The sequence below is a fragment of the Pan paniscus genome, chromosome 5, assembly GCF_029289425.2.
Source record: "Pan paniscus chromosome 5, NHGRI_mPanPan1-v2.0_pri, whole genome shotgun sequence".
NCBI lineage: Eukaryota > Metazoa > Chordata > Mammalia > Primates > Hominidae > Pan > Pan paniscus.
The window spans coordinates 109936830-109963636 of record NC_073254.2 but is presented as its reverse complement, the minus strand read 5'-3'; the positions used below and the strand labels follow the sequence as shown (position 1 = coordinate 109963636).

Below are 26807 nucleotides of genomic sequence, written 5' to 3'. Positions count from 1 at the left end.
TCACCTGCCTCAGCCTCCCAAGTAGCTGGGACTACAGGCGCCTGCCACCACACCTGGCTAATTTTTTGTTTTTGTATTTTTAGTAGAGACGGGGTTTCACCATGTTAGCCAGGATGGTCTCGATCTCCTGACCTCGTGATCTGCCCGCCTCGGCCTCCCAAAGTGCTGGGATTACAGGCATGAGTCACTGCGCCCAGCCAATGGCATTATTTCTAACAGTTTTGAACTAGAACACAAATGTCTATGACAGTAGGATAGATAAATTGTGGTTCAATTGAAATACATACAGTAGTGAGAAAGAATTTACTATTGCTATACTCAACACAGGCATGAACCTCACATATTGCTTAATGAAATAAGCCAAATAGTATCTACAGTTATAATTCCATTTGAAAGTTCAAAGACAAGCAAAACTAATCTATGATAATATAAATCAGAGACAGTGTTCTGATAATGTTTGTCCCTAGGGAGAAGGAAGGACTATTACTAGGAATGGGGGGCACTCTGGAGGGCTGGTAATGTTCTAATTCTTGATCTGGGTGCTGTTACACAAGTGTTTACTTTGTGAAAACTATTTCTTTCATGCACTTTTCTACGTGAATGCCATACCTCAATTTTAAGTTTGGCATTTTTATGTCTATACCTTCTTCCTAACAAGGCAAGAACTGTAACATTTGTATACTTCCTTGATCTCCTCTACTCGCCATTATGTTGATACTGTCTAAAATTATAATTCTGGTTTATTGCTTTCTAAAAAAATCTTTCTCCCCCTATACACATCTTACCAAGGTATCTGAACACTGTTATCCCCACAGATTTTGTAGTAACTTCTGGACTTTTTGAGTATTTTTTCCAAAATTTTTCAATGCGAATCATTGGCAAATCTTTTTTTTTTTTTTTCTTGAGATGGAGTCTTGCTCTGTCACCAGGCTGGAGTGCAGTGGCCCTATCTCGGCTCACCGCAACCTCTGCCTCCAGGGTTCACGTGATTCTCTTGCCTCAGCCTCCTGAGTAGCTGGGATTACAGGCGTGCACCACCACACCCAGCTAATTTTTGTATTTTTAGTAGAGATGGGGTTTCACCATGTCGGCCAGGATGGTCTTGATCTCTTGACCTAGTGATCCGCCCACCTCAGCCTCCCAAAGAACTGGGATTACAGGCGTGAGCCACCCCACACGGCCCAGCAAATCTTTTTTTCATTTTTTTAAAAAATTTTTCAGTAGCTTTAGAGGTACAAGTGGTTTTCAGTTACATGGATGAACTGCACAGTGCTGAAGTCTAGTATTCTAGTGCACCAGTCACCCAAGTCACAAACATTGTATTCAATATGTAGTTTTTCATCCCTTCCCTGTTCCACCTTCTGAGTCTCCAATCTCCATTATAACACTCTGTATGCATTTGCATACCCATTTATAAGCGAGAACATGTGGTATCTGGTTTTTTTTTTCTCTGGTTCCCAAGTTTTATTCACAAACTCATACAAAATATTCCAGATAAATGAATTTTAATCCTCATCTTCCTCCTATTTGTCCTGGCTAATTTGGAAGTAACGTAATTCATAACTTTCTTTGCTGTTAGCAACTACGTGCAACCAATCACACAGATTATTCTTCTTCAAAATTTTTTTGTGAGATATTTCAAATACCTTTAGGAAAAAGTCACCTCAGAAGTCATGGTGATCTTGCTCTTGGTCCTCCACCTAGATTCCCAGCTTTTCCATTCACTTTGATCCCCTCTTGCAAAAACTGCTCAAAATTAGCAGCATCCATGATTCCATCTTCTACAGTGGGTGCAATTAAGAGTAAACTTCAGAAACCTGCTTTTTTGTTTTCTGCCCTGCTTTGCCACAAGCTTTTTCATGAGTGCCATGGTGGCAGTGGAAGCAGAAAGGGGTATCTGGGTTTTTTTGTGTTTGCTTTTTGATACGGAGTCTCGCTTTGTTGCCCAGGCTGGAGTGCAACGGCACAGTCTCGGCTCACTGCAACCTCCGCCTCCCAGGTTCAAGTAATTCTCCCTGCCTCAGCCACCTGAGTAGCTGGGATGACAGGCGCCCGCCACCACACCCGGCTAATTTTTGTATTTTCAGTAGAGACAGCGTTTTGCCATGTTGGCCAGGCTGGTCTCAAACTCCTGACCTCAGGTGATCTGCCTGCCTCACCCTCCCAAATTGCTGGGATTACAGGCATGAGCCACCACACCTGAATGTTATCTGGTTTTCAATTCCTGAGTTACTTCACTTAGAACAGCCTCCAGTTCAATACAAGTTGCTGCAAAAGACATTATTCTTTTTGTGCAGCTGAGTAGCACTCCATGATATATGTATACCACATTCTCTTTATCCACTCATCAATTGATGGACACTTAGGTTCATTCTATGTCTTTGCAACTGTGAATTGTGCTGCAATAAACGTGTGTGTCTTTCTGATAAAGTGACTTCTTTTCCTTTGGATAGAGATCTTTGGTAATCTTAATGTTTTTATTAAGTCCTCACATTTGAATGACAAATTTAGATAGACTAAAACTTTAAGTCCGGTACTTTAAATATGACATTATTTTCCTGCATCCAGTATTGCACTTGAGAAGACTGAAGTCAATCTTATTCTTGTTCCTTTATACATTTACTCTAAAAGCTTTTAGATTTTTCTCGTTACCTTGATACTCTTCAATTTCAGTATGTCTCTCATTTGGCACCCTATGGCCCTTTCAATCTCTATTTTTTTCCTCCTTCTAGGCCTCTTACCTGAATGTTGGCACACCTACTTCTGGCTTCCATCTTGCTTAAATCCGCTTTCATATTTCCTGTATTCTTTTTCTTGCTTCCTTCTGGGGGTTTCTCAGCCTGATTTTCCAACTAGTTTATTCTGCACCTGTATCTATCCTTTTTTTTTTTGAGTCTCGCTCTGTTACCCAGGCTGGAGCACAGTGGTGTGATCTTGGCTCACTGCAACCTCCACCTCCCGGGTTCAATTCTCTGCCTCAGCCTCCCGAGTAGCTAGGAATACAGGCACCCACCACCATGCCCAGCTAATTTTGGTATTTTTAGTACAGACAGGGTTACACCATCTTGCAGGCTGGTCTTTAACTCCTGACCTCATGATCCACCTGCCTCGGCCTCCCAAAGTGCTGGGATTACAGGCATGAGCCACCACACCTGGCCTCTATCCTTTTACTCCATTTATTATGTTATTTACTTTAAATGTTTCATTATTTCTTGTATCACGTTGCTAACATCTTTTAATGTTTATTAGTTTCATTTTAGATTCTGAAAGTCTTATGTAATCCAGTTTTCTTTTGAACCAGTAGTATCTTTCGGTTATCATATTGTTTGTGAACTCACTTACCTGGTGGTATGAGATCTTCTGAGTGAGAGTATGCACTGGAGAAGGACTGATGGCCAACCCTCTAGTTGGTATTAAGGGTTCAAAGAGAGGGAAGGGGACAAGCCCCATGTTGGAGAGCCCTAGCACTACAAAACCACTGCTATTTATTTCAATGTGTAATCCTTTAGGACAGGGCGTCTTCCTTTGGACACCCTGAGAAAAATGGCAATGAGAAGAGGCACTTCCTAGAGTCTAGGGCCTAGATTATTAACTGAGAAGTTCTGTGAGTCTGAAAGCTGAAGGGTGAAGAAGTAATGCCCAAGCTAATCAATCCTTACACCTGTTTTCTCCAAAGCTTCACCCAAAAAGCTCTTGTGCTACTCTAATTTTATCTGTGAGGACACCTGCAGCAGAGATATGGTTCACCGTTCTAGTACTTGCTGTGAGAAGGCAGGCAACAGCAATCAGTTTTCTCAATCTACTCAGAACCATTCAGCCAGCCACACCCCCACCAGGAACCACTTCAAAATTGCACCCTATGTCCCCTAGGACTTTTACCTCTTTTGATTTTTTAAATTATTACCTAAACACAATAAAAGTAAAAGAAACATTCGAATCAAAATACAACAAAACTTTACATGGTTTTATTATACATTACTGTTATTGAAAGCAAACTTTATACAAAAAGTTTTATACAGATAAAAAAAATCCTTGGCTAGGCAAAGCCATTTATGTGTGTGCATATACAGAAACACACATACATACATATACACACGGTATTTTACATCATAATTATACATATTTATAAATACATTATTTAAATTATTTTACAATATACCAAAACAAGGAGGCAATTATAAAAGCAAATAAAAAATGGATGAACACTTGAACTAGTCACTAAGTTTAAAATGCTACAAAACTATTTTTTTAATCTAGAAAGTCATTTCTTTAAAATATCAAAACTAAGATTTCAATACATCACTGTTGCTTTCATTTTGGTAAGTTCTAACATGTTTAAAAATAAATATTTTGACCAAAAACAGATAAGCAAATCAGAATGATGACTAGAACAAGCTGAACATGCTGATGTGAAATTAGAGAGTCACTGAGTAATAACAAATATAGATTATCATCTGGTAACCAAAAAGGTGATAAACCTCCCTCTAGTGCTCATTTAAAACATGAGGAATTTGAAGCTTCTGTGTAGTATGAAATATCAATTAAGAGTCCCAGGAATTCAGCAACTTATCTGTAATGTAAGAAAATGCTAAAGTTATTATTCTATTTTTCTGATAGGACTATCTCATAATGTGTTATCTTAAATGAGCGCCATTTAGACAATATTGGTGTTTAATAAACTAGCTTTCTCATCTTCCAATTGGTCTCAAAATTTAAAAAAAAACCTAGCTTTTGCAATCAGTTTGGTAGCTATCATTATACTTTGATATTGACAAAAATTTAATAGGACTACAGTACTTGTGGGGAAAAAAAATCAGTTAAGAGGCAAGCTACGAATGAAATAACCCACAATATGTGCTATCCTGCAAGCAAAGAAATCTCAAATATCAAATTCATTAAATGGTTTTAGACTTTTGGCCAGATGCAGTAGCTTACGCCTGTAATCTGAGCACTTTGGGAGGCCAAGGCAGATGGATCGCTTGAATCCAGGAGTTCGAGACCAGCCTGGGCAACACAGCGAAACCCCATCTCTGTTTAAAAGAATTTACATTCTCTTCACAAGAGAACGGAAATCATACTTTAATATAACATTAAGGTAAAAAAAAGAAACGATTTAATTTCTTAAAGGCAGCAAAAATCTTAAAAAGCACAGTTAATCTAATAAATAATCAAGCCACTTTTGCCCAGAGCTTTAAAAAAAAAAAAGTTCTTTAGAATAAGCTTCTTCTCCAAATTCCCCATTATTCAAGCTTACATTCTGTTGTGTGTTTTGTTCAAGTGATTCTCCTGCCTCAGGCTCCCAAGTAGCTGGGATTACAGGCACGTTCCACCATGCCCAGCTAATTTTTGTAATTTTGGTAGAAATGAAGTATCATCATGTTGGCTGGGCTGGTCTCGAACTCCTGAACTCAGGTGACCTGCCCACCTTAGCCTCCCAAAGTGCTCGGATTACAGGCATGAGCCACTGCACCCGGCAACATTCTGAATTATATAAGTAGAAATTTAACGTCATAATCACTTGAACCCGAGAGGCAGAGGTTGCAGTGAGCTGCGATCATGCGGCTGCACTCCAGCCCGGGCGACAGAGTGAGACTCCGTCTCAGAACAAACAAAAGAAATTTAACATCATAGTAAACTACTACACATATTTTGAAGATTTCACTAGCACTGCGCTCTATGTCCAAATCAAGTTTTGTTTTTTGTTTTTTTTCCTTTTCTTTCTGAGAGGCAGAGTCTCACTCTTTCAGGCTGGAGTGTAGTGGCGTAATCTTGGCTCACCGCAACCTCCACCTCCCAGGTTCAAGCGATTCTCATGCCTCAGTCTCCCAAGTAGCTGGGATTACAGACACGTGCCACCATGCCTAGCTAATTTTTGTATTTTTTGTAGAGATGGGGTTTCACCATATTGGCCAGGCTGGTATAGAACTCCTGGCCTCAAATGATCTGCCCACCTCGGCCTCCCAAAGTGCTGGGATTACAGGTGTGCCACTGTGCCTGGCTCTGTATGTCCAAATATAGTTGCTATTCAGATTTAATTCAAACTTCATTTAAAACTGCATGTTTTGCATTCAAATAATTAGGACAGCAAATCAATTAAAAATATTGTGATACATTAAATATCTTTAAAATTTTGCTTACATAAAAATCCAAAATATTTAAGCAATTGGCAGAGATCCTACAGAAAAAACCTGCTGGTAATTTATTGACTTACTTAGGTTTTAGAGACTGGATCTCACTATATTGCCCAGGCTGGAGTGTATTGGTTATTCACAGGTGCAATCCTAGTACCCTAGCCTCAGATTTCTGGGCTCAAGCAATCCTCTTGCCTCAGCCTCTCGAGTAGCTGGGACTATAGGTGGGTACCACCACACCCAGCCTTCTGCTGATAATTTAAATATTATTGCCCTAATAAACCTGTATGTACAAGAAAGACTTGTACGACAAGTACAAAAGCAAAAACTGAGGAAACATGTCTGTGAACATTATTAACAATTTAATATGGTAAATCATGTCATCAATTGGGATGACAAACTTTATAAATGTTTTGTATTTTAATTAGCACTAATTAAAAATGTGAGAAACATTAAATTACCATCACTACACAGACTTCACTGCTTATGAACCACATACTGCTTTTCAAGAATGTTTGATTTATCTATAAAAACTTTATTATTAATCAAATGGATTTCCCCCCACCTTAGACTCATCAGCAATCAGAAGGTTGAGGAGAGATGCCATGCTGATCTGAACTGCAGCAGGCTTCACTCTGAGCACGTCCCTGTGGATGAGGTCACCTTAGATGCCTGCTCGAGCAATCATCCTCCAACCTGTGACTGAAGCAGGAACTCAACTGGATGTCTCTCACCCACTATTCACATCTTCAATGACTAACAGGCCATTAACTGCACAACTACAGTGTCAAACATTTATTTTACTAGTCTCCTGTAGTGTAACCATTAACTACCTGCATTTTGACTTTTCAAAGAGCTTCATTAGCTGCTGGAATCTTTCTGAGACCTGAAAATTTAAAAATGAATGTTAATTACAAATACCTCAGTAATCTTTTTTCATCTTTGAAGAATACTTTCATAAGACAGCTAAAGACAGACAAAATCATCTTCAATAATAAAGAGATGAACTAATGTTTAGAAAAATATCTTCATGGCCAGGTGTGGTGGCTCATGCCTGTAATCCCAGCACTTTGGGAGGCCGAGGCAGGTGGATTACCTGAGGTCGGGAGTTCAAGACCAGCCTGACCAACACGGAGAAACCCCGTCTCTACTAAAAATACAAAATTAGCCAGGCGTGGTGGCGCATGCCTATAATCCCAGCTACTCAGGAGGCTGAGGCAGGAGAATCACTTGAACCCGGGAGGCGGAGGTTGCAGTGAGCCGAGATCGCACCATTGCACTCCAGCCTGGGCAACAAGAGTGAAACTCCGTCTTAAAAAAAAAAAAAGAAAAATATCTTCATACTAAAGGTGATTACTAGTTAACTTTTCAATATTGAACTTTTTTTTTTTTTTTTGAGATGGAGTTTCACTCTTGTTGCCCAGGCTGGAGTGCAATGGCGTGATCTCGGCTCACTGCAACCTCCGCCTCCCGGGTTCAAGCGATTCTCCTGCCTCAGCTTCCTGAGTAGCTGGGATTATAGGCATAAGCCACCAAACCTGGCTAATTTTTTTTGTATTTTTAGTAGAGACGTGGTTTCTCCATGTTGGTCAGGCTGGTCTCGAACTCCCGACCTCAGGTGATCCGCCTGCCTCAGCCTCCCAAAGTGCTGGGATTACAGGCGTGAGCCACCGCACCAGGCTTTCTTTCTTTTTTTTTTTTTTTTTTTTTTAAGAGACAGAGTCTTGCTGTCAACCCGGGCTGGAGTGTGCAGTGTCAAGAGCATAGCTTACTATAACCTGGGCCCAAGCAATCCTCCCAGTCGGCCTTCCAAAGTGCTGGGATTACAAACATTAATATTTCTTAAACAAGCAAACATCAGTTTACAAAACAATCAGGATTGTCTCAGTCATACTTCTTCCACAGTTAACAAGTTTTTAACAGTCCTACACTGAGCCATACTTTTAAAGAGGCTGGCTAATAAATATCTACATATTCTAACACTCAAAAAGTAAATCTAAGCCAGCTCAGGAGTTCAAATCTAGCCTGGGCACCATAATGAGTCTTTTTTTTTTTTTTTGAGACAGAGTCTCGCTCTGTTGCCCAGGCTGGAGTGCAGTGGCACGATCTCGGCTCACTGCAAGCTCTGCCTCCCGGGTTCACGCCATTCTCCTGCCTCAGCCTCCCGAGTAGCTGGGACTACAGGCACCCGCCACTGTGCCCGGCTAATTTTTTGTATTTTTAGTAGAGATGGGGTTTCACCATGTTAGCCAGGATGGTCTCGATCTCCTGACCTCGTGATCTGCCCTCCTCGGCCTCCCAAAGTGCTGGGATTACAGGCGTGAGCCATCGCGCCTGGCCTGACTCCATCTCTTAAAACATTTTTTTCACGCCTGTAATCCCAGCACTTTGGGAGGCCGAGATGAGCAGATCACATGAGACCCAGAGTTCAAGACCAGCCTGGCCAACACAGCAAAACTCCGCCTCTCTAGTAATCTACTAAACATACAAAAAATTAGCTGGGTGTGGTGGCACACACCTGTAATCCCAGATACTCGGGTGGCTTAAGCACAAGAATCACTTGAACCCAGGAGGTGGCGGCTGCAGTGAGCCAAGATCACGCCATTGCACTCCAGTAAGGTCAACAAAGCAAGACTCTGTTTCCAAAAAAAAAAGACTGAATGAAACTAACTTTAATTCAAAAAGAAAAAAAATTCAATCTAAACATTTATTTATTTACTTTTGTCTGAAACAGGGTCTCACTCTGTCTCAAGCTGGTGTGCAGTGGCATGATCACAGCTCACTGTAGCCTCAACCTCCTGGGCTCAAGTGATCAATTTGCCTCAGCCTCCCGAGTAGCTGGGACTACAGGTGCATGTCACCATGTCCTGCTATTTTTTTTGTTTTTTGTAGAGACATGGTCTCACTATATTGGCCAGGGTGGCCTTGAACTCCTGGGCTCAAGCGATGCTCCCTCCTCAGCCTTCCGAGCTGAGACCACAGGTGCACACGACAGCACCCACTAATTTTTTAAAATTTTTCTGTAGAGGCAGAAGTCTTACCATGTTGCCCGGATGGTCTCGAACTCCTGGCTTCAAGGGATCCTCCCACCTTGGCTGTGCTGGGATTATAGCTGTGAGCTACCACACCTAGCCTAAATCTTAAGTATTTAGAGTAGCAACATCTGTGAACCAACAGAGATGTAAAAATTGGGTAGTTACCTGATTTGGATTTTTATCCAACTTGGCGGCTAAATATGCAAATGTTTTAAATGATGGCCCTCTTTTCTGACACTCCAATAAAATTTCCCGGTCATCATTTCTGAGGAGGAAAAAATTGTATTTAGTTTTAGTACACTGTATTAGAAAGGTTATAAAAATCCCACTGCCTTGAAGTCCACCAACCAGGGAAATTTAAACCCATAGGAAAAAGGAAAAGTGTATATACCAAAATATGGACAATGGGTGTCTCTGAGAAATAAGATTTAGATGATTTTGTTCTGAGTTCATATGTATTCTATAACAAATCTACTGATTTTCTTAATGACAAAATTAAAGTATTTCTTTTTAATTCTACCTTTAATGTATACACTAAAAAACTTAGGGCCCAAAGATGGTCACAGACATAATAAGCAGAAGAACCAGAACTAAAATAGAATCCTATCTTCTAATTCCCAGACCTCTGCTTTTTCTACATACTCTGACCAAATGGGTATTAATACAATTGCTGAGATTTTATACTGCCATCTGCAAAGTTACCTGCAATGGGGATTTGAGGACTGTAGAATTAACAAAACTGATCACCAGTTTTCACAAAACTCAGCTTCTCTCATTAAGCATTCTAGTCAAGTATATCTACCTCTAGTCCAATGATTCATAACTGTGGTTACTTTTCCATCTGAATGGGGTCTTGATTTTCTTAAACAGTTCATATAAAACTCAAAAGTGTACAGGCACAGCATCTCATGCCTGTAATCCAGCACTTCCTACCTACAATCCAGCCTGACCAACATGGAGAAACCCTGTCTCTACTAAAAATACAAAATTAGCTGGGTGTGCCCTTGTAATTCCAGCTACTCGGGAGGCTGAGGCAGGAGAATCACTTGAACCTGGGAGGCAGAGGTTGCAGTGAGCCAAGATGGTACCATTGCACTCGAGTCTGGGCAACAAGAGTGAAACTCTGTCTCAAACAAACAAACAAACAAAAACCCTCAAAAGTACAACCGGTTTACAAAACTGTAAACTTCTAATCTGGAGGAAAAATCAAACTATTAGGTTGCTGCAAAAGTAATTGTGGTTTTGCAGCACCAACCTATACCAACACTCCCATTTTTTGCTGTGTTTCATCACTTGTCATTCCTTCTAAGATGTGCTTACAGCAGTTCCTTCCAAATGAAGTAAGTTTTTAATTTAAACAGTGAAGTTAAAACACACTTTTTCCCTTCACTTTTTAACTTTTTTTCACTTCACTTTTTTTTAAATGAAAAATTTCACTTTTCTTTTTTTAACTTCACAATAGAGCTTTTCGAAGTGAAAAGCTATATCCATGGTATTACTGCACACCTCTGGTTAAGAGCCACTGTTCTAGATTGTACAACAGTACAGCAGGTCTGTACTCTAGAATGCATCTTCAACTACCTTTGGCCACTTTTGAAGTCATCATTTTCCTTACTTTAGGATGATAAAGCTATGAAGACATGACAGATTAGATATCTTTAGGTTTTCTTTTCTTTTTTTCCAGAGGGAGTCTCGCACTGTCACCCAGGCTGGAGGGCAGTGGTGTGATCTCAGCTCACTGCAAGCTCCGCCTCCCAGGTTCACGGCCATTCTCCTGCCTCAGCCTTCTGAGTAGCTGGGACTACAGGCGCCTGCCACCATGCCTGGCTAGGTAACTTTAGGTTTTTTTTCTTTTTTTTTTTGAGACAGAGTTTTGCTCTGTCACCCAGGCTGGAGTACAACCTTCGCCTCCCAGGCTCAAGTGATCCTCCTGCCTCAGCCTCCCAAGTAGCTGGGACCACAGGCCTGCACCACCACGCCTGGCTAATTTTTGTATTTTTTTTCTTTTTTTTTTTTAGACAGTCTCGCTCTGTTGCCCAGGTTAGAATGCAGTGGCGCCATCTCGGCTCACTGCAAGCTCTGCCCCCCGGGTTCATGCCATCCTCCTGCCTCAGCCTCCCAACTAGCTGGAACTGCAGGTGCATGCCACCACGTTTGGCTAAGTTTTTGTATTTTTGGTAGAGATTGGGTTTCACCATGTTAGCCAGGATGGTCTCAATCTCCTGACTTCATGATCCGCCCGCTTCAGCCTCCCAAAGTGCTGGGATTACAGGCGTGAGCCACTGCGCCCGGCCCTAATTTTTGTATTTTTTTGTAGAGACAGAATTTCGCCATGTTGCTCAAGCTGGTCCCAAACTCCTGGGCTCAAGTGATCCACCTGCCTCAGCGTCCCAAAGTATTGGGATTACAGGCATGAGCCACTGCGCCCAGCCAGACAGATTAGATTTCTGAGTGCAAAATTTCCTGGTGATTTAAATGTCTTACAAGATTCTTACCTTGTCCATAAAATGATAATTTCTCCCTTCTTTTTAATAACATTTTTTGCAGAAAGACTTGTAGAAGTGGCAAGTGCTGCTGATGAATCCTTAATCCCTGGGGTTGCCTTTAATGATGAGGGATCTTTAGTCACAGGAGGGGCCTTCTTCTTACTGGCTTTCTTTTGGTGAGCTTCAGTATTCTCACAAGAATCTTGGGTAGGTTTCTTGGTCTTTTCCTTATTGGTTAAGTCTGTTTCCTTTCTTTGTTTTTTATGAGGATGATTTAGATCAGAAATGTTTCTTCTCTTTTTGTGAGAATTATGCAAAGTCCCAGGCAACTCCGAGTTATCACAATTTGATCCTGGCTCTGATTTTAACTCATCTTTTTTTACTTCACATGAACTGGGAGATTCTGTGGTCAAGTCGATATAGGTTTCCTCAACAATGCATTTTAAAGGACTGTTTGCCACTTGTGCCTTTTCTTCCTTACAATTATCTTCATCTACCTGTATCACCCCACATCCCAAGTCTTCCACAGCTAATGCAGGATGATTACCTTCACTTTTAGCCTCACTTGAAGCATCTTGTGTCAAATCAATAAAAGCACCCACAGTATCAGCCTGCAAAGAATTGTCTAATATTTGAGCACTCTGATTTAAATTGCCTCCAGAACATCCCAACTGATCAATATGTAAAACTGTTACTTCTATGAATTCCCCCAAGTTTTTGGTTTCAGTGACTGGATCTTTCGTTAGATCTACATATGTGTTTGGAAGATGTTCCCCAACAGAGTGTGAGATTTCTTCCATTGAAGGCAATTCTTCAATGCTTTCAGGCACTTTTGTTTCCCATACTTGATGCAATTTGAAACATTCATCAGCCACTTCATCACTATGACCCATCTTATCTGAAGCATCTTTAAGAAATTCATATATATCAGGAACCTGTGTTTGTATCATAGAGCTCTGTTCTTCATGAGTTGACTTGCTGCTATCAACATTTTTGTTGGAGTTTTCCAATTCCTCCACAGATTTAAAAACTGTGTTCTGACATGAAATATATTCTTTCTCTGGTCCTTCATCAGCTTCCTTTCCATGTCTGGGCAAAGATGTCAATAATTCATCAGGCATCATACTCTGTTTAAGGCCAGAAGAGGTAGATGGTGTTGCACGTCGTATTTTCACAATGAAATGATCATTGGACTTTTCCATTATGACGGCATGCATAGGTAGATTAGAGTGGTACTGAAAGCCTGGAGCAACAGATCGGCTTGTCCAGGAAGAAGAACAACTTGATTTACTGCTTGAATTATCAGACTCCAGAGCTAAATGAATATCTTGCTCAGATGCATCCTCTTCCTCAAGTAAGGCATCTTCACTAAAATGAGCACTGATGACTTCTTCAGGAGTTGAACTGGATGACACATCAGGCTTTAAAAAACTGAGATGACCATCTGACTTCAGAGGCGATGGTACTGTTAAAGAAACTGCTAGATCTTCAAGAAGTATGGAAGAAACGGAGGGCTTGCTCTTTTCTACACTACACACATTATCTTTACTTAAAGGTAGGTTAGTAGACACTTCAAACATACAACTTTCATCCAACACATCAGGATGAACCGGCAATGAAAGCCCTGAAGACAGAGATGGACCTTTTTCAGATGATAATAATGACCAATTATCATCACTAATCATTTTAGGACATGGAGAAGCCACCCCTGAAACTAGCTCTTCTGTTGTACAAGCTGGTATAGACTCGCACTTAAGAGTCTCTAGCAGCTGCTTCTCTGGAGTCTTTAACTCCCACTCACTTTTTTCAGTACAGTTAACACTGCTGTCTAAAAGATCAGAACCTTGCAACAAACTTTTAAATATTTCACCCATTTGTGCATCACTCACTAAATTAAAAGTAAGGCTCGATGCTTGCTGTTCGGTAAGAATCTCAAAACTTCGTTCTGGCTTCAAAGTTGCATGCTGGGATGTCTGTGCATCCTCTATGCTGCTTCCTTCGTTTTTTTCTGACTTTGGGGTGCTTGGACAGTGTACTTCCAAGGAGCGCTCTTCGGATTGAGAGTTCTTTATATTATCAAAGCAGATGTTAAAATTTTTTTTAATGTCATGCTTTACAGTGTTAATACTGGAGTTATTTTGGTCTTGATAATTTTCCTCAGATTTTTTACATCCCACTAAAGACTTATAATGAACAGGGTCTTCTGATTTTGATAATTTTTCTTTCAGCAATTCTCTGTTGGAGTTGTCCACACTCCTTTTCTGACTATTTGAATACTGTGCATTCTGTTTACTTGTTTTTTCAAGTTTGCCTTCATCACTATCTCTTCCAAAGCTTTTGGAATCACATACTAAGATTTTCTTAAGCTTTGCAAACAAATAATCAAGTTGGTCATCTACAAACTTCCACAATTTTTTTTTCATATCTGGTAGCTGCTGTTCAAATAAACGATCAACTATGCCATTCTTTTTAACTTGCTTAAGTTTAGACTCTATAATATCACAGAGATTCTTCTGTAAGGTAGTCACTGACTTAGAGATTTTGTGTAAGTTGAGATGTTTAATTAAAGATGTAAAACTCAAAATTGCTGACTCAATAATTCTGTGAAATTGTATTAATGAAAATTTTGCCTTGAATTTCATATAATTTTTTCTTACATGTTTTCTTATCATTCGTAACATGTGCATGATCTCTTGTTCAGAAGAGGGTACAGCAATAATTGGAACTATTTTTTCCAAGCTGGAAGTGCTCATCACTTTATCTTTCTTCTCTGTTTTTGAAGATCTGCTAGATTTATCAGGTCTTTTATTCCATTTGTTATTGGTCTGATGGATTCTTACATGTGTTTTCCTACTGTCTTTATCTAAACACACAGTACTTTTCCCACGTCGTGGGATAGTCTTTGACTTCCGCACATCAGCTGACACTCTAGGTTTGGAATTTTTTTCAAAACTTTCTTGTGGTTTAGATGTTTCACTATCACTTCTAATTTCTCCTTCTTCTAATTCATCTAATGGTGAATTCTTACATGTGTCCGCTTCTGTACATTTGTCAGATTTGTAAATTGGCTTTTGATTTTCCTTATTGAGATCAGACTGACTCTTAGAGGTAGAATGAGCTGAATTTGGTAAAAACACATCTGTAGAAGAGAAAAATATATTAAACACATTTATAGAAGATAAAAGTATATTAAAGTTTAGTCATTTGACATGTCCATATTAAATATTACATATAACAAAAAATTAAATACTGAGGCAATTCACTGTTTGTTTTTTTTGTTTTTTGAGACGGAGTCTCGCTCTGTCGCCCAGACTGGAGTGCAGTGGTGCAATCTCGGCTCACTGCAAGCTCCGCCTCGTGGGTTCACGCCATTCTCCTGTCTCAGCCTCGCGAGTATCTGAGACTACAGGTGCCCGCCACCACGTCTAATTTTTTTGTATTTTTAGTAGAGACGGGGTTTCACCGTGTTAGCCAGGATGGTCTCGATCTCCTGACCTCGTGATCTGCCCGCCTTGGCCTCCCAAAGTGCTGGGATTACAGGCGTGAGCCACCGCGCCCAGCCGGCAATTCACTGTTTTATTAGTTCTTTTTGAAGCAGAATGTTAATGCCTAATACTTGTATTATTGATTTTTTTTTTGAGAACGAAGTCTTGCTATGACACTCAGGATGGAATGCAGTGGCGCAATCTTGGCTCACTGCAACCTCTACCTCCCGGGTTCAAGCCAATTCTCCTGCCTCAGCCTCCTGAGTAGCTGGGACTACAGGCGACTGCTCCCACACCCAGCTAATTTTTGTATTTTTTAGTAGAGATAGGGTTTCACCACATTGTCCAGGCTGGTCTCGAACTCCTGACTTCATGATCTACCTGCCTCAGCCTCCCTAAGTGCTAGGATTACAGGTGTGAGCCACCATGCCCCGCCTGTATCATTGGTTTTTATTGATCTTAAAAAGTGCTTGGGGCCAGGTGTGGTGGCTCACGCCTGTAATCCCAGCACTTTGGGAGGCTGAGGAGGGCTGATCACGAGGTCAAGAGATCCAGACCAACCTGACCAACATGGTGAAACCCCATCTCTACTAACACAAAAATGAGCATAGTGGCAGGTGCCTGTAATCCAAGCTACTTGGGAGGCTGAGGCAGGAGAATCGCTTGGGCCTGGGAGGCGGAGGTTGCAGTGAGCCGAGATCACACCACTGCACTCCAGCCTGGCGACAGAGTGACTCTCTCTCTCAAAAAAAAAAAAAAAGAAACAAAAAAACAACTATGGCTGGGTGCAGTGGCTCACGCCTATAGTCCCAACACTTTGGGAGGCCGAGACGGGCGGATCACGAGGTCAGGAGTTCAAGACCAGCCTGCCCAATATGGTGAAACCCTGACTCTACTAAAAAAAATACAAAAATTAGCTGGGAGTGGTGGCACGCGCCTGTAGTCCCAGCTACTTCGGAGGCTGAGGCAGGAGAATTGCTTGAACTCAGGAGGCAGAGGTTGCAGTGAGCCAAGATTGTGCACACTGCACTCCAGCCTGGGGGACAGAGTGAGACTTCATCTAAAAAAAACCAAAAAACAAAAAAACCCTCCATGTGCACTTCTAGATAACAGGGGCTGAGTAATATGCTACTTTTTATGTTATCAAAAAAGAAAAAGCACCAATTTATCTTATGTATTTTACACTCTCATAAAATGCAAAGTTACAGAAGATAATACAAACTATTACCTTTATGACTGTTATTATACACTGGAACTTGAGGTGGGCTTTCATTTCTAAGAACTTTTGCTATAGGTCTCACTGGACTATTCAGAGGACTGATGGCTTCTGGAATAGGTCTCAGGTGATTAAGGTCAATGCTCAAAACCGAGTTATCATCATCATGATATACTGAGTTTGTTTCACCAGTTGCCATTCTGTGGTCCATTAACTCAGTCTGCTGAAGTGAAGAATCTAGAGTCTCTTTAGGTAAGCAAGGCTCCAGATGACACGACTTACTCTCAACCAGTGGTGTAACTATAACAGAAGGCTCAAATTTTGGGTTATTATCTTCTGAAAGCATTATTGGCAAAATATCAGCTTCCTCAATTGAAGGCTGCAAAATGCTTTCAGTGGTTTCACTCACTGTTGTTGAAAGTGCCACCTTCATCTCCATACCTTCAGAAATACCACAATAATCTGAATTATCATTTCTTTTGGTATCCAATTCCAAGTCAAAGTTTTGAGATACATCTGTTTGTAATACATCCATTACCACAGGAGCTGCTGCCCTTCCATTATTAATGGTTTGTTTCATTCCTGTTGATGGAAACAAGGATTCTGTCTGTTGTATTTCCATAGGAGATGGGAAGGAAGTCTCTGTACCACAAATGGGCTCTTCACAATGCATAGTATTGTCAACAGATCTAACTAACAAACTATTTTCGTCTTCCTTGTTGGTTTCTGAGATACCGATCCTGGGTTCAGTCACTGCTAGAAGAGCAACCTTTGGTTCCAATAACGTTGACTTGGTTTCCCCCATGGTATGTTCACTGACAGATGCTTCCCCCAAGATATGTTCACTGATGGAGGGAACATATGCCACTGTTTTAACTTGCATTGAAGACTCTGAATCACATACACCACTGGACTTGGGAATATCAGTTATTTTATGCTGATTATCCTGGGAAACAGGTTGCTTTTTAGCAGGAGAAAGAGTTAAGTTCAATTTTTTCATAAAACTCAATTTTAGGTCCTTGTTTTTTGTTTCATTTGGAACACTCTCAGCTTTCATTGCAAGCTCTTTATTATCTGCTCCTTCAGAAACACCATTATCAAGGACTTCTCCCTTATCAGTCTTTGGCTCATTCTGTTTCTTTAAATCAGTAGTGGTTGTCTTAGTTTCCTTATTAGTCTTCTGCAAATGTTCTGTAGGTACTCTTTTTTCATTTCTAATATGCCTATTTTCTTCTTTGCTTTCTCGTTCTCTTTTTCTCTTATCTTCAGTTCTATGTCTTTCTGCTTTTAAAGGTGTATTTTCCCACTGATGCATAGCATCAACTTCCTTAGAGTCAATGTTTTTGTGAGTTCTACTGTTTGAAAGAGAAGATGGACATCTTCCATCTTGAAAACTATGACTGTTTACACTCTTGTCTCTTTTACAATCTTCCCATCCTCTTCTCTCTTCTAGATGGTATTTACTTGAATTATGAGAAAATGTTATTTCATTCTTGGAATGAGGAAGTGATGCTCGTTCAGATCTTCTCCAGTGATCTTGGTCCTTTACTACTGATTTAGGTTTTTGATCAACTTTTCTTTCTTCTTTGTCTTGTGATTTAACTTCTTTCCTATTTATATTTTGTGATCTTTCACTTTGTCTTTCTAGTTTTTTGTCACTTTGAGAGTCTACTCGACTGTGTGACCTTTCTCCAGGGGTCTCTTTCTCCCAAGAAGAGTTAATGCGTTCACCTTTATAGTCAGAATCTGAGTTACTTTTAAACTTTGAACTTTTGCTTTCAGTCTTTGGTTCACCTTTACCATATTTCTCAGGATGTCCTTGTAGCCTTTGACTAGCCTCCAATATCCTTGGTTCACCATCACCACAGCCAGTACTTAAGTCTTTTCGTACTCTTTCAGTTCCTCTGTTAAACTGGCTATGTCTAATATCTTTTCTTCCTCTTCTACTATCCTCACTTGAGCTACCCTCGCCAACCTGATAATGAGAACGTGACCAAACACCATTAGTGCAGTGTTTCTCAACAGATGTAGGTAAATGTGAAGTACTCCTTTTATCAGAATGTGGTTTTCCTTCCTTTTCCAGATTTGGCAGTGAAGTGCTATGATGTACATCTTTAGAAACATCACTTTTAGCTCTGTGATCAGTCTTTGAACAATCATCCAAATGTGGAGATCTAGATTTAAGATCTTTTGTTTTAACTGTATCAAATGTCCTTGCAGTTTTATGATTATTTCGAAAATGTGGAAACTCAGACAATCTATTATGAAATAAAAAAAAAAGTTAAATTATATTTAGCAATATTCCAAACTTCATTCACATGAGTAATTCATGATTAAGAAATTACCAGCTTTGGCCAGGCATGGTAGCTCATGCCTATAATCCCAGCACTTTGAGAGGCCGAGGCAGGCGGATCACTTGAGGTCAGGAGTTTGAGACCAGCCTGGCCAACATGGTGAAACCCCGTCTCTACCAAAAATACAAAAAAATTAGCCAAGCGTGGTGGCAGGCACCTGTAATCCCAGCTACTTGGGAGCTGAGGCAGGAGAATTGCTTGAACCCGGGAGGTGGAGGTTGCAGTGAGCCGAGACTGCGCCACTGTATTCCAGCCTGGGTGACAGGGCAAGACTCTGTCTCAGCCTCAACCTCCTGGTTGAGAAAGAAATTACCAGCTTTGGCCAGATGTGGTGGCTCATGCCTCTAATACCAGCACTTGAGGAGGACAAGGCGGGAGGATCATTTATTTGAGCCCAGGAGTTCATGATCAGCCTGGGCAACATGGTGACATCCTGTCTCTAAAAAAATTTTTTGTTTTAATTAGCCAGGCATAGTGGTACATGCCTGTGGTCCTAGCTACTCGGAAGGCTGAGGTGGGAGGATCACTTAAGACCAGAAGGTTGAGGCTGCAATGAGCCATGATTGCGCTATTGCACTCCAGCCTGGGTGACAGAACGAAGTGAGACCCTGTCCCTAAAAAAAAGAAGAAAAAGAAATTACCAGCTTCCAACTAAATTAGCCTGTTTTTAAAACATGAAATTCTCTTTCATGTGCCTTGCTCAAATAAGTTTTGAGGACCTGAGGATCTATCCCAATACTTGCCAATGGCTCTTAGACTTACTTCACTACAGTGCATAACTCCCCAGCTAACCACAAGTTCACTTCTTTTAGAACAAGTGACATTATTTTCTTGCCTTATTCATTCTAGCTCAGCTGAAACACAAGGAAAAGTAAAATCTTGCTAAACAACAGACATGAACAAAGTAAAACTCTACATAATTCTCTATCCTAGTTTTCTGTTTCACATACAATCCCACAGCAAGCCAAAGCACCAAAGGCCATCTTAAGATGTTATATACTACGCAAAGTAAAAAGGAATAAAGAGTTGTAATTCTTTCCTAGGAGAATGGTATATATTTACTGTTTAAAACAAACAAAAATCTAAGTCTTAAGGTTTTATATTAGTGTTTAAAAAAACTGGTAGGTTTCCTAGCAATAAAATGTAGATAGCTCAATTTAGCTTCTTTTTTTTTTTTTTTTTTTTTTTTTTTGAGACAGGGTCTCCCTCTTTCACCCAGGCTGAGTGCAGCGGAATGATCATGGCTCACTGCAGCCTTGATGTCCTAGGCTCAAGCAATCCTCTCACTTCAACCTTCCAAGTAGCTGGGACTACAGGTACAAGCCACCATGCCCAGCTAATTTTTAATTTTTTGTAGAGATGGGATCTCACTATGCTGCACAGGCTGGTCTCAAACTCCTGGACTCAAGCAATTCTCCTGCCTTTGCCTCCCAAAGTACTGGGGTTACAGGCGTGAGCCACTGTGCCTGGCCTATTTTGGCTTCTGGTAATAACTTCATCTTCCAGAAGTTCCATAATTTCTCTGAAATTTCATATATCTTTTTCTAATCAGTAGCAAATGTGTAGAAAAACCCAAAACTTAAAAAACTCAGAAATATAGGCAGATTGTTATAAGAGAGGATTAGAAAAACACACAACCTAAAACAATATGTAAGCCTCATATGAACCCTGTTAGGGATTGTGTCCCCTCTCCTGACCAAATTCATAATTTGAAGTTCTAACCCATTGTTCTTCAGAATATGACCTTATTTAAAGGGTCTTTACAGAAATAATCAAGTTAAAGTGATATCCTCAAGGTGGGCATGCAATATTACTGGTGTTCTTATAAAAAGGGGGAAATTTGGACACAGAGATACATTTAGAAAGAGGATATAAAGAGACATAGGAAGTAGACAACCATCTAAGAGTACAGAGGCCTGAATCAGATCCTTCCTTCAGAGCTCTCAAAAGAAACTAACTTTGCTGACACTTTCATTTTGGACTTCTAGCCTCCAGGACTGTGAGACAAATTTTGGTTGTTTAGGCCACCCATTTCTGGTAGTTTTATTACACTAAGCCTAGGAAACTAATATAGATACTGACTCAACCGACCAACTGTTGGTAGATACCTTTGAGATCATTGGGGAAATGTAAACACGAAAAGCACTAACCATAAAAGGAACACCCTTGAAGCTGGGTGCAGTGGCTCATACCTGTAATCCCAGTACTTTGGAGGGCCAGGCGGGCAGATCACTTGAGATCAGGAGTTTGAGACCAGCCTGGCCGAAATGGTGAAACCCCGTCTACTAAAACTACAAAAAAATCTTTTTTTTTTTTTTTAATTTTTTTTTACAGGTGGTACATGCCTGTAATCCCAGCTACTCGGGAGACTGAGGTGGGGGGATCGCTTGAACCCAGCAGGCAAAGGTTGCAATGAGCTGAGATCACACCACTGCACTCCAGCCTGGGCAACAGAGCAAGACTCTGCCAAAAAAAAAAAGTCTGGGCACAGTGGCTCACGCCTGAAATCCCAGCACTTTGGGAGGCCAAGGTGGGTGGATCACCTGAGGTCAGGAGTTCAAGACCAGCCTGACCAACATGGTGAAACCCCGTGTCTACTAAAAATACAAAAATATTAGCTGGGTGTAGGCTGAGTGCGGTGGCTCATGCCTGTGATCCCAGCACATTGGGAGGCCGAGGCAGGTGGGTCACCTGAGGTCAGCAGTTCGAGACCAGCCTGACCAACATGGTGAAACCCCGTCTCTACTAAAAATACAAAAATTAGCCAGCGTGGTGGCAGGTGCCTGTAATCCCAGCTACTCGGGAGGCTGAGGCAGGAGAACGCTTGAACCTAGGAGGCGGAGGTTGGAGTGAGCCAAGATCACGCCACTGCACTCCAGCCTGGGCAACAGAGTGAGACTCCATCTCAAAAAATAAAAAAAATTTTTTTTAACTAGCCGGGTGTGGTGGCGAGCGCCTGTAATCCCAGCTACTCAGGAGGCAGAATCGCTTGAACCTGGGAGGCGAAGGTTGCGGTGAGGCGAGATTGCACCATTGCACTCCAGCCTGGGCGACAGAGTGAGGCTCTGTCAAAAAAAAAAAAAAAAAAAGGCCGGGCACAGTGGCTCACGCCCGTAATCCCAGCACTTTGGGAGGCTTGAGGCAGGCGGATCATGAGGTTGAGAGATCAAGACCACCCTGGCCAACATGGTGAAACCCCATCTCTACTAAAAATACAAAAATTAGCTGGGCATGGTGGCGCGTGCCTGTAGTCCCAGCTACTCAGGAGGCTGAGGCAGGAGAATTGCTTAAACCCAGGAGGGGGAGGTTGCAGTGAGCCAAGATCGCGCCACTGCACTCCAGCCTGGCGACAGAGTGAAACTCCATCTTAAAAAAAATAAAAAGTGAGTTAGCAGAAAGAAAGAAAATGAAAACAAGTTTACAAGTTTAGACAACTTTTTCAGAGGTTAGGCTATGAAAATATGAACTTCTCTGGAGCAAAATATTGCCTCCAACCAATAAAAGAGAGAAATTAATGGAGAAAATCCCCTTGAGAAAGAAAAGAATATACAATTGAGAGATAGTATAAGGGCTGTTTATTAATAGGGTATATGAGCACAGATGCCCTCTTGATATTTTAGTAATTTAGTGGGGACCTAGAAGAACCCATGACATATATACCATCATCTCATCAAGGCAAACAGTATTAGAGCAAGAACTCAGTGTTTTAGGAAACTAAATATATTCAGATAAATATGTGGCAATGTTCTATTTTTATTTGCTTCCTTTTTTTTTTTTTTTGAGATGGAGTCTTGCTGCCACCAAGGATGGAATGCAGTGGTATGATCTCAGCTCACTGCAACCTCTGCGTCATCCCAGGTTCAAGCAATTCTCCTGCCTCAGCCTCCCAAGTAGGTGGAATTACAGGCACCCACCACAGGCACTCACCACCATGCCTGGCTAATATTTTTTTTTTTTTTTGAGATGGAGTTTCACTCTTGTTGCCCAGGCTGGAGTGCAATGGCACAATCTCGGCAACCTCTGCCTCCTGGGTTCAAGAGATTTTCCTGCCTCAGCCTCCCGAGTGGCTGTGATGCTGGGTATGCGCCACCATGTCCAGCTAATTTTGTATTTTTTTTTTTTTTTTTTTTAGTAGAGATGGGGTTTCACCATGTTGGTCAGGCTGGTCTCGAACTCCTGACCTCAGGTGATCTGCCCGCCTCGGCCTCCCAAAGTGCTAGGATTACAGGCATGAGCCACCATGCCCAGCCAAATTTTTGTATTTTTAGTAGAGACAGGGTTTCACCCTGTTGGCCAGGCTGGTTTCGAACTCTTGAGTTCAAGTGATCTGTCCCCTTCAGCCTCCCAAAGTGCTGGGATTACAGATACGAGCCACTGCGCCTGGCCACAATGTTCTATTAATAATCACATATGGGCCAAGCATGGTGGCTCACCCTTATAATCCCAACACTTCAGGAGGCAGAGGCAGGAGGATCACTTGAGGCCTTGAGTTCAAGACCAGTGTGGGCTACATAGTGAGACCCTGTCTCCACCAAAAATAAAAAATAAAAAAATTAGGCAGACATGGTGTTGTGCACCTGTTATCTCAGCTACTTGGAAGGCTGAGGAAGGAGGATCTCTTGAGCCCAGGAGGTGGAGGCTGCATTGAGTTATAATTACACCACTGCATTCCAGCCTGGGTGACAAAATGAGACCCTGTCTCTAAAAAAAAATAAAAAATAAAAAATAAAAATACATTATTTTCATCTTTCCTCTAAAAGTTAAAAATATTCCACATATCAATACCCACGTAATTTATAACAGCTACACCGCTCAGTAATACCTTTGGTGAAGATTACTTATTTCTTCATCCTTGCGGTTTATTTCCACTCTGGCAGTTTTGATAAGTGCTGAAATATTCTTCTTAAGAGACTGGTTTTCGTTTATTAAGCTGAAATTCTAAAACACCACAAACTATATTAATAAAGTACATACCTATAGGGTTACTAATACTACTACATACATTAGCTGATAATTATTGAATGTTAACTACATGCAGGCATCACACATTTATAAGCCCTATGAGGAGTACTATTTATCCCCCTTATACAGGTGGGGAAGCTGAGACTATGAGAAGATAACTGGCACCAGAAATAGTCCCACTTAAAGTGAAACTACTTAAAACAGAGATTGAAATGAAAAACCAATGAACAGCAGAAAAAGTAAGTTCTGCCTGGGTCATGATCTTGAAAATTGAAAATAAAAATGATAAGAATTAGGTTATAATTTAACAGCTTTGGTTAAACTTGCAAAGATGTATTAGTCCAGTCTGGGCATGGTGGCTCACGCCTGTAATCCCAGCACTTTGGGAGGCCGAGGCAGGTGGATCACCTAAGGTCAGGAGCTCAAGACCAGCCTGGCCAACAGGCCGAAACCCTGTCTCTACTAAAAATACAAAAATTAGCCAGGTGTCATGGTGGGTGCCTGTAATCCCAGCTACTTGGGAGGCTGAGGCAGGAGAACCGCTTGAGCCTGGGAGGCGGAGGTTGCAGTGAGCTGGAGGTTGCAGTAAGCCGAGATCGTGCCACTGCACTCCAGCCTGGCGAAGCGCAAGGCTCCATCAGAAAAAAAAAAAAAGATGTATTAGTCCCCAGATAAAGAAAGAATTGAGAGTTCACTGGTTCTTTCAGGGGAAAGAGAAGGAAGAGATACAATTTTACCAAAAAGTAAAAACTAGAACAGGACATGACATTCCTGATTTTTGCAGCACAGTCACAAAATAGGTCATTTTGGCAAAAGCTGTGAAGGCATCATCAGTGTCCCCCAAGAGCCATTTTAAACCCGTATCTTTGCTCCTCAAAACCATTCTTTTAAACCAGTTGTCATCATCTCCACAATTTTCTATTAATTAACTATTAATTGGCCTAAGTCTAACAGACCCTTTATAATCAATGTCATTTAATAAATCAAGCCGTTTTCCTTTATCAGTTTCATCAACTCGGAAAATAATGCATATTTGCCACATTTGCTATTTCATTCAATTTCATCAACTCAGGAAATAATGCATACTTGCCACATTTGCTATTTCATTTAATACTAAAAGAAAGCTTCCTTATAAACTGTCAACACTTTAACATTTTAATTTCTATTTATAACAACTTTTTTTTTGTTGTTTTACTTTTTTTAAGTGACAGGGTCTTGCTCTGTCACCCAGGCTGGAGTGCAGTGGCACAATCACAGCTCACTGTAACTTCAAACTCCTGAGTTCAAGAGTCCTCCCTCCTCAGCCTCCTAAGTAGCTAGGACTACAGGGGGCCATACACAGCTAATTGTTTTATTTTTTTGTAGAGATGAGGTTTTGCTACCTTGCTAAGGCTGGGCTCAAACTCCTGGCCTCAAGCAATCCTCTCACCTCTGCCTCTCAAAGTGCTGAAATTACTGGTGTGAGTCACTGTGCCTGGTAATTTGTTTTTTATGTTTTCATTTATACCCTACCTGTGTCTGTATTTCTTTAAACTTTTTCATCAGCTCTTTCATTTGTAGTTGACATTTTCCATATTCTACTTGCAACTATAAAATATAAAAGGATTAATTGAAGTATCATTCAAAATTATTTTCTTAGCTTAACTGGCATTTCAAAATATTTTAAAATTTGCAAATCAATTCACTAAGAAGGCAGATGAGGTCTCCTTCTACCAGAAAGATAACCAGTTTTAAAGTTAAGCCTACAAATAATCTATCTTGTTTAGTTTCACATTCAACATCCAAACCTTAAAATTCAAATATAGTAGAAAGAAATAGAAGTCTGAGGACATTTTATGCAACATATAATTTAACTTTGTACATATCATGAAAGAAAAAATGTTGTAACACTGTTTGCCTGTTGAGGTTTATATTCAGATGCTTAAATTGGGTCAAGCAAAATTATAACTAAATTTAGACAAGTATTCAGAAAACATTCCTTTAAAAAACAGGTCTGAAGACAAAAACTGACTTAAATATTTGTTAGTCTAAGGGCTAAGTTCCTAAACAAAATATCTGTTCAAAACTAAGCAGCTGACTGCTCTTCAGAAGCTACAAAACAGTAAATAACTGTCCTTAATAATTGTGGCAACCCATACATCATTATATGTTGCCTCCTTTGCAGTTCCTTCTTCAGTCAGGATCTCTTCATATAAGTCCAAACAATTTCTTGATGGTACACAGGATTTAGAAGTGCTGTCTAAAAACAAACAAACAAAAAAAACCTTCCATAAAAATACTTGTTACACTTTTTTCTTTTGTTTTTTTGAGTCTCGCTCTGTCACCCATGCTAGAGTGCAGTGGCAGTGGTGCAAATCTTGGCTCACTGTAGCCTCACCCTCCCAGGTTCAAGCCATTCTCATGCCTCAGCCTCCCGAGTAGCTGGGATTACAGGTGCACGCCACCACGCCCCACTAATTTTTGTATTTTTAGTAGAGATGGTGAGATGGTGTTTCACCATGTTGGCCAGGCTGGTCTCGAACTCCTGACCTCAAGAAATCCACCCACCTTGGCCTCACAAAGTGAAAATATTTGTCACACCTTTTTTTTTAGGAGTCTCCCTCTGTCACCCAGGCTGGAGCGCAGTGGCGCTATCTTGGCTCACTGCAACCTCCGCCTCCTGGGTTCAAGCGATTCTTCTGCCTCAGCCTCCCTGAGTAGCTGGGACTATAGGCACGTGCCACCATGCCCAGCTAATTTTTTTTGTATTTGTAGTAGAGACGAGGTTTCACTATGTTGGCCAGGCTGGTCTCCAACTCCTGACCTCAGGGGATCCGCCCGCCTCGGCCTTGCAAAGTGCTGGGATTACAGGCGTGAGCTACCGCGCCCAGCCTTGTTACACTTTTTGATATTTCGTCTACTTCAAAGATTATACATTTCTCCATCTCCCATACTTCATCCTACGTTTCACTTATCCTACATTCCAAATTTATACTGATTTTACAGATGGACTACCAATTTACCTAAAATGGTTGTGTCAACCAAATTAGGTATGAAGATCATAACTGTTCAAAACTCTGAGAAATCTGATTATGGAAAAGGTTTCTAATTTGAATAGGTCATTAGATTCTCAGCATATCACTCTTACTGATACGTTTA

The 26807-nt window shown here is 40.9% G+C and overlaps 1 protein-coding gene and 1 pseudogene across 6 annotated transcripts in view; both read right to left on the bottom strand.

The window, feature by feature from the left end:
• Positions 1–478: 478 nt before the first annotated feature.
• Positions 479–1870, bottom strand: LOC100972745 (large ribosomal subunit protein eL22-like; annotated as a pseudogene).
• Positions 1871–3943: 2073 nt separating this feature from the next.
• Positions 3944–26807, bottom strand: part of CASP8AP2 (caspase 8 associated protein 2) — a 47079-nt gene continuing 24215 nt past the window's right edge. For 5 of the 6 annotated variants that reach the window (XM_034962524.3, XM_003822881.5, XM_003822882.4 and 2 more), the window contains 8 exons: positions 25808–25908; positions 25182–25256; positions 23530–23645; positions 16366–18611; positions 11662–14791; positions 9332–9431; positions 6965–7017; positions 3944–4570 (listed from right to left, as the gene is read on the bottom strand). In XM_034962524.3, the coding sequence (XP_034818415.3) occupies positions 4567–4570; positions 6965–7017; positions 9332–9431; positions 11662–14791; positions 16366–18611; positions 23530–23645; positions 25182–25256; positions 25808–25908 (5825 nt within the window). In that variant the 3' untranslated portion in view covers positions 3944–4566. Of the gene's footprint in view, positions 7018–9331; positions 9432–11661; positions 14792–16365; positions 18612–23529; positions 23646–25181; positions 25257–25807; positions 25909–26807 lie in introns of all 6 variants that reach the window. The other variant, XM_063604955.1, reaches the window with a different exon arrangement.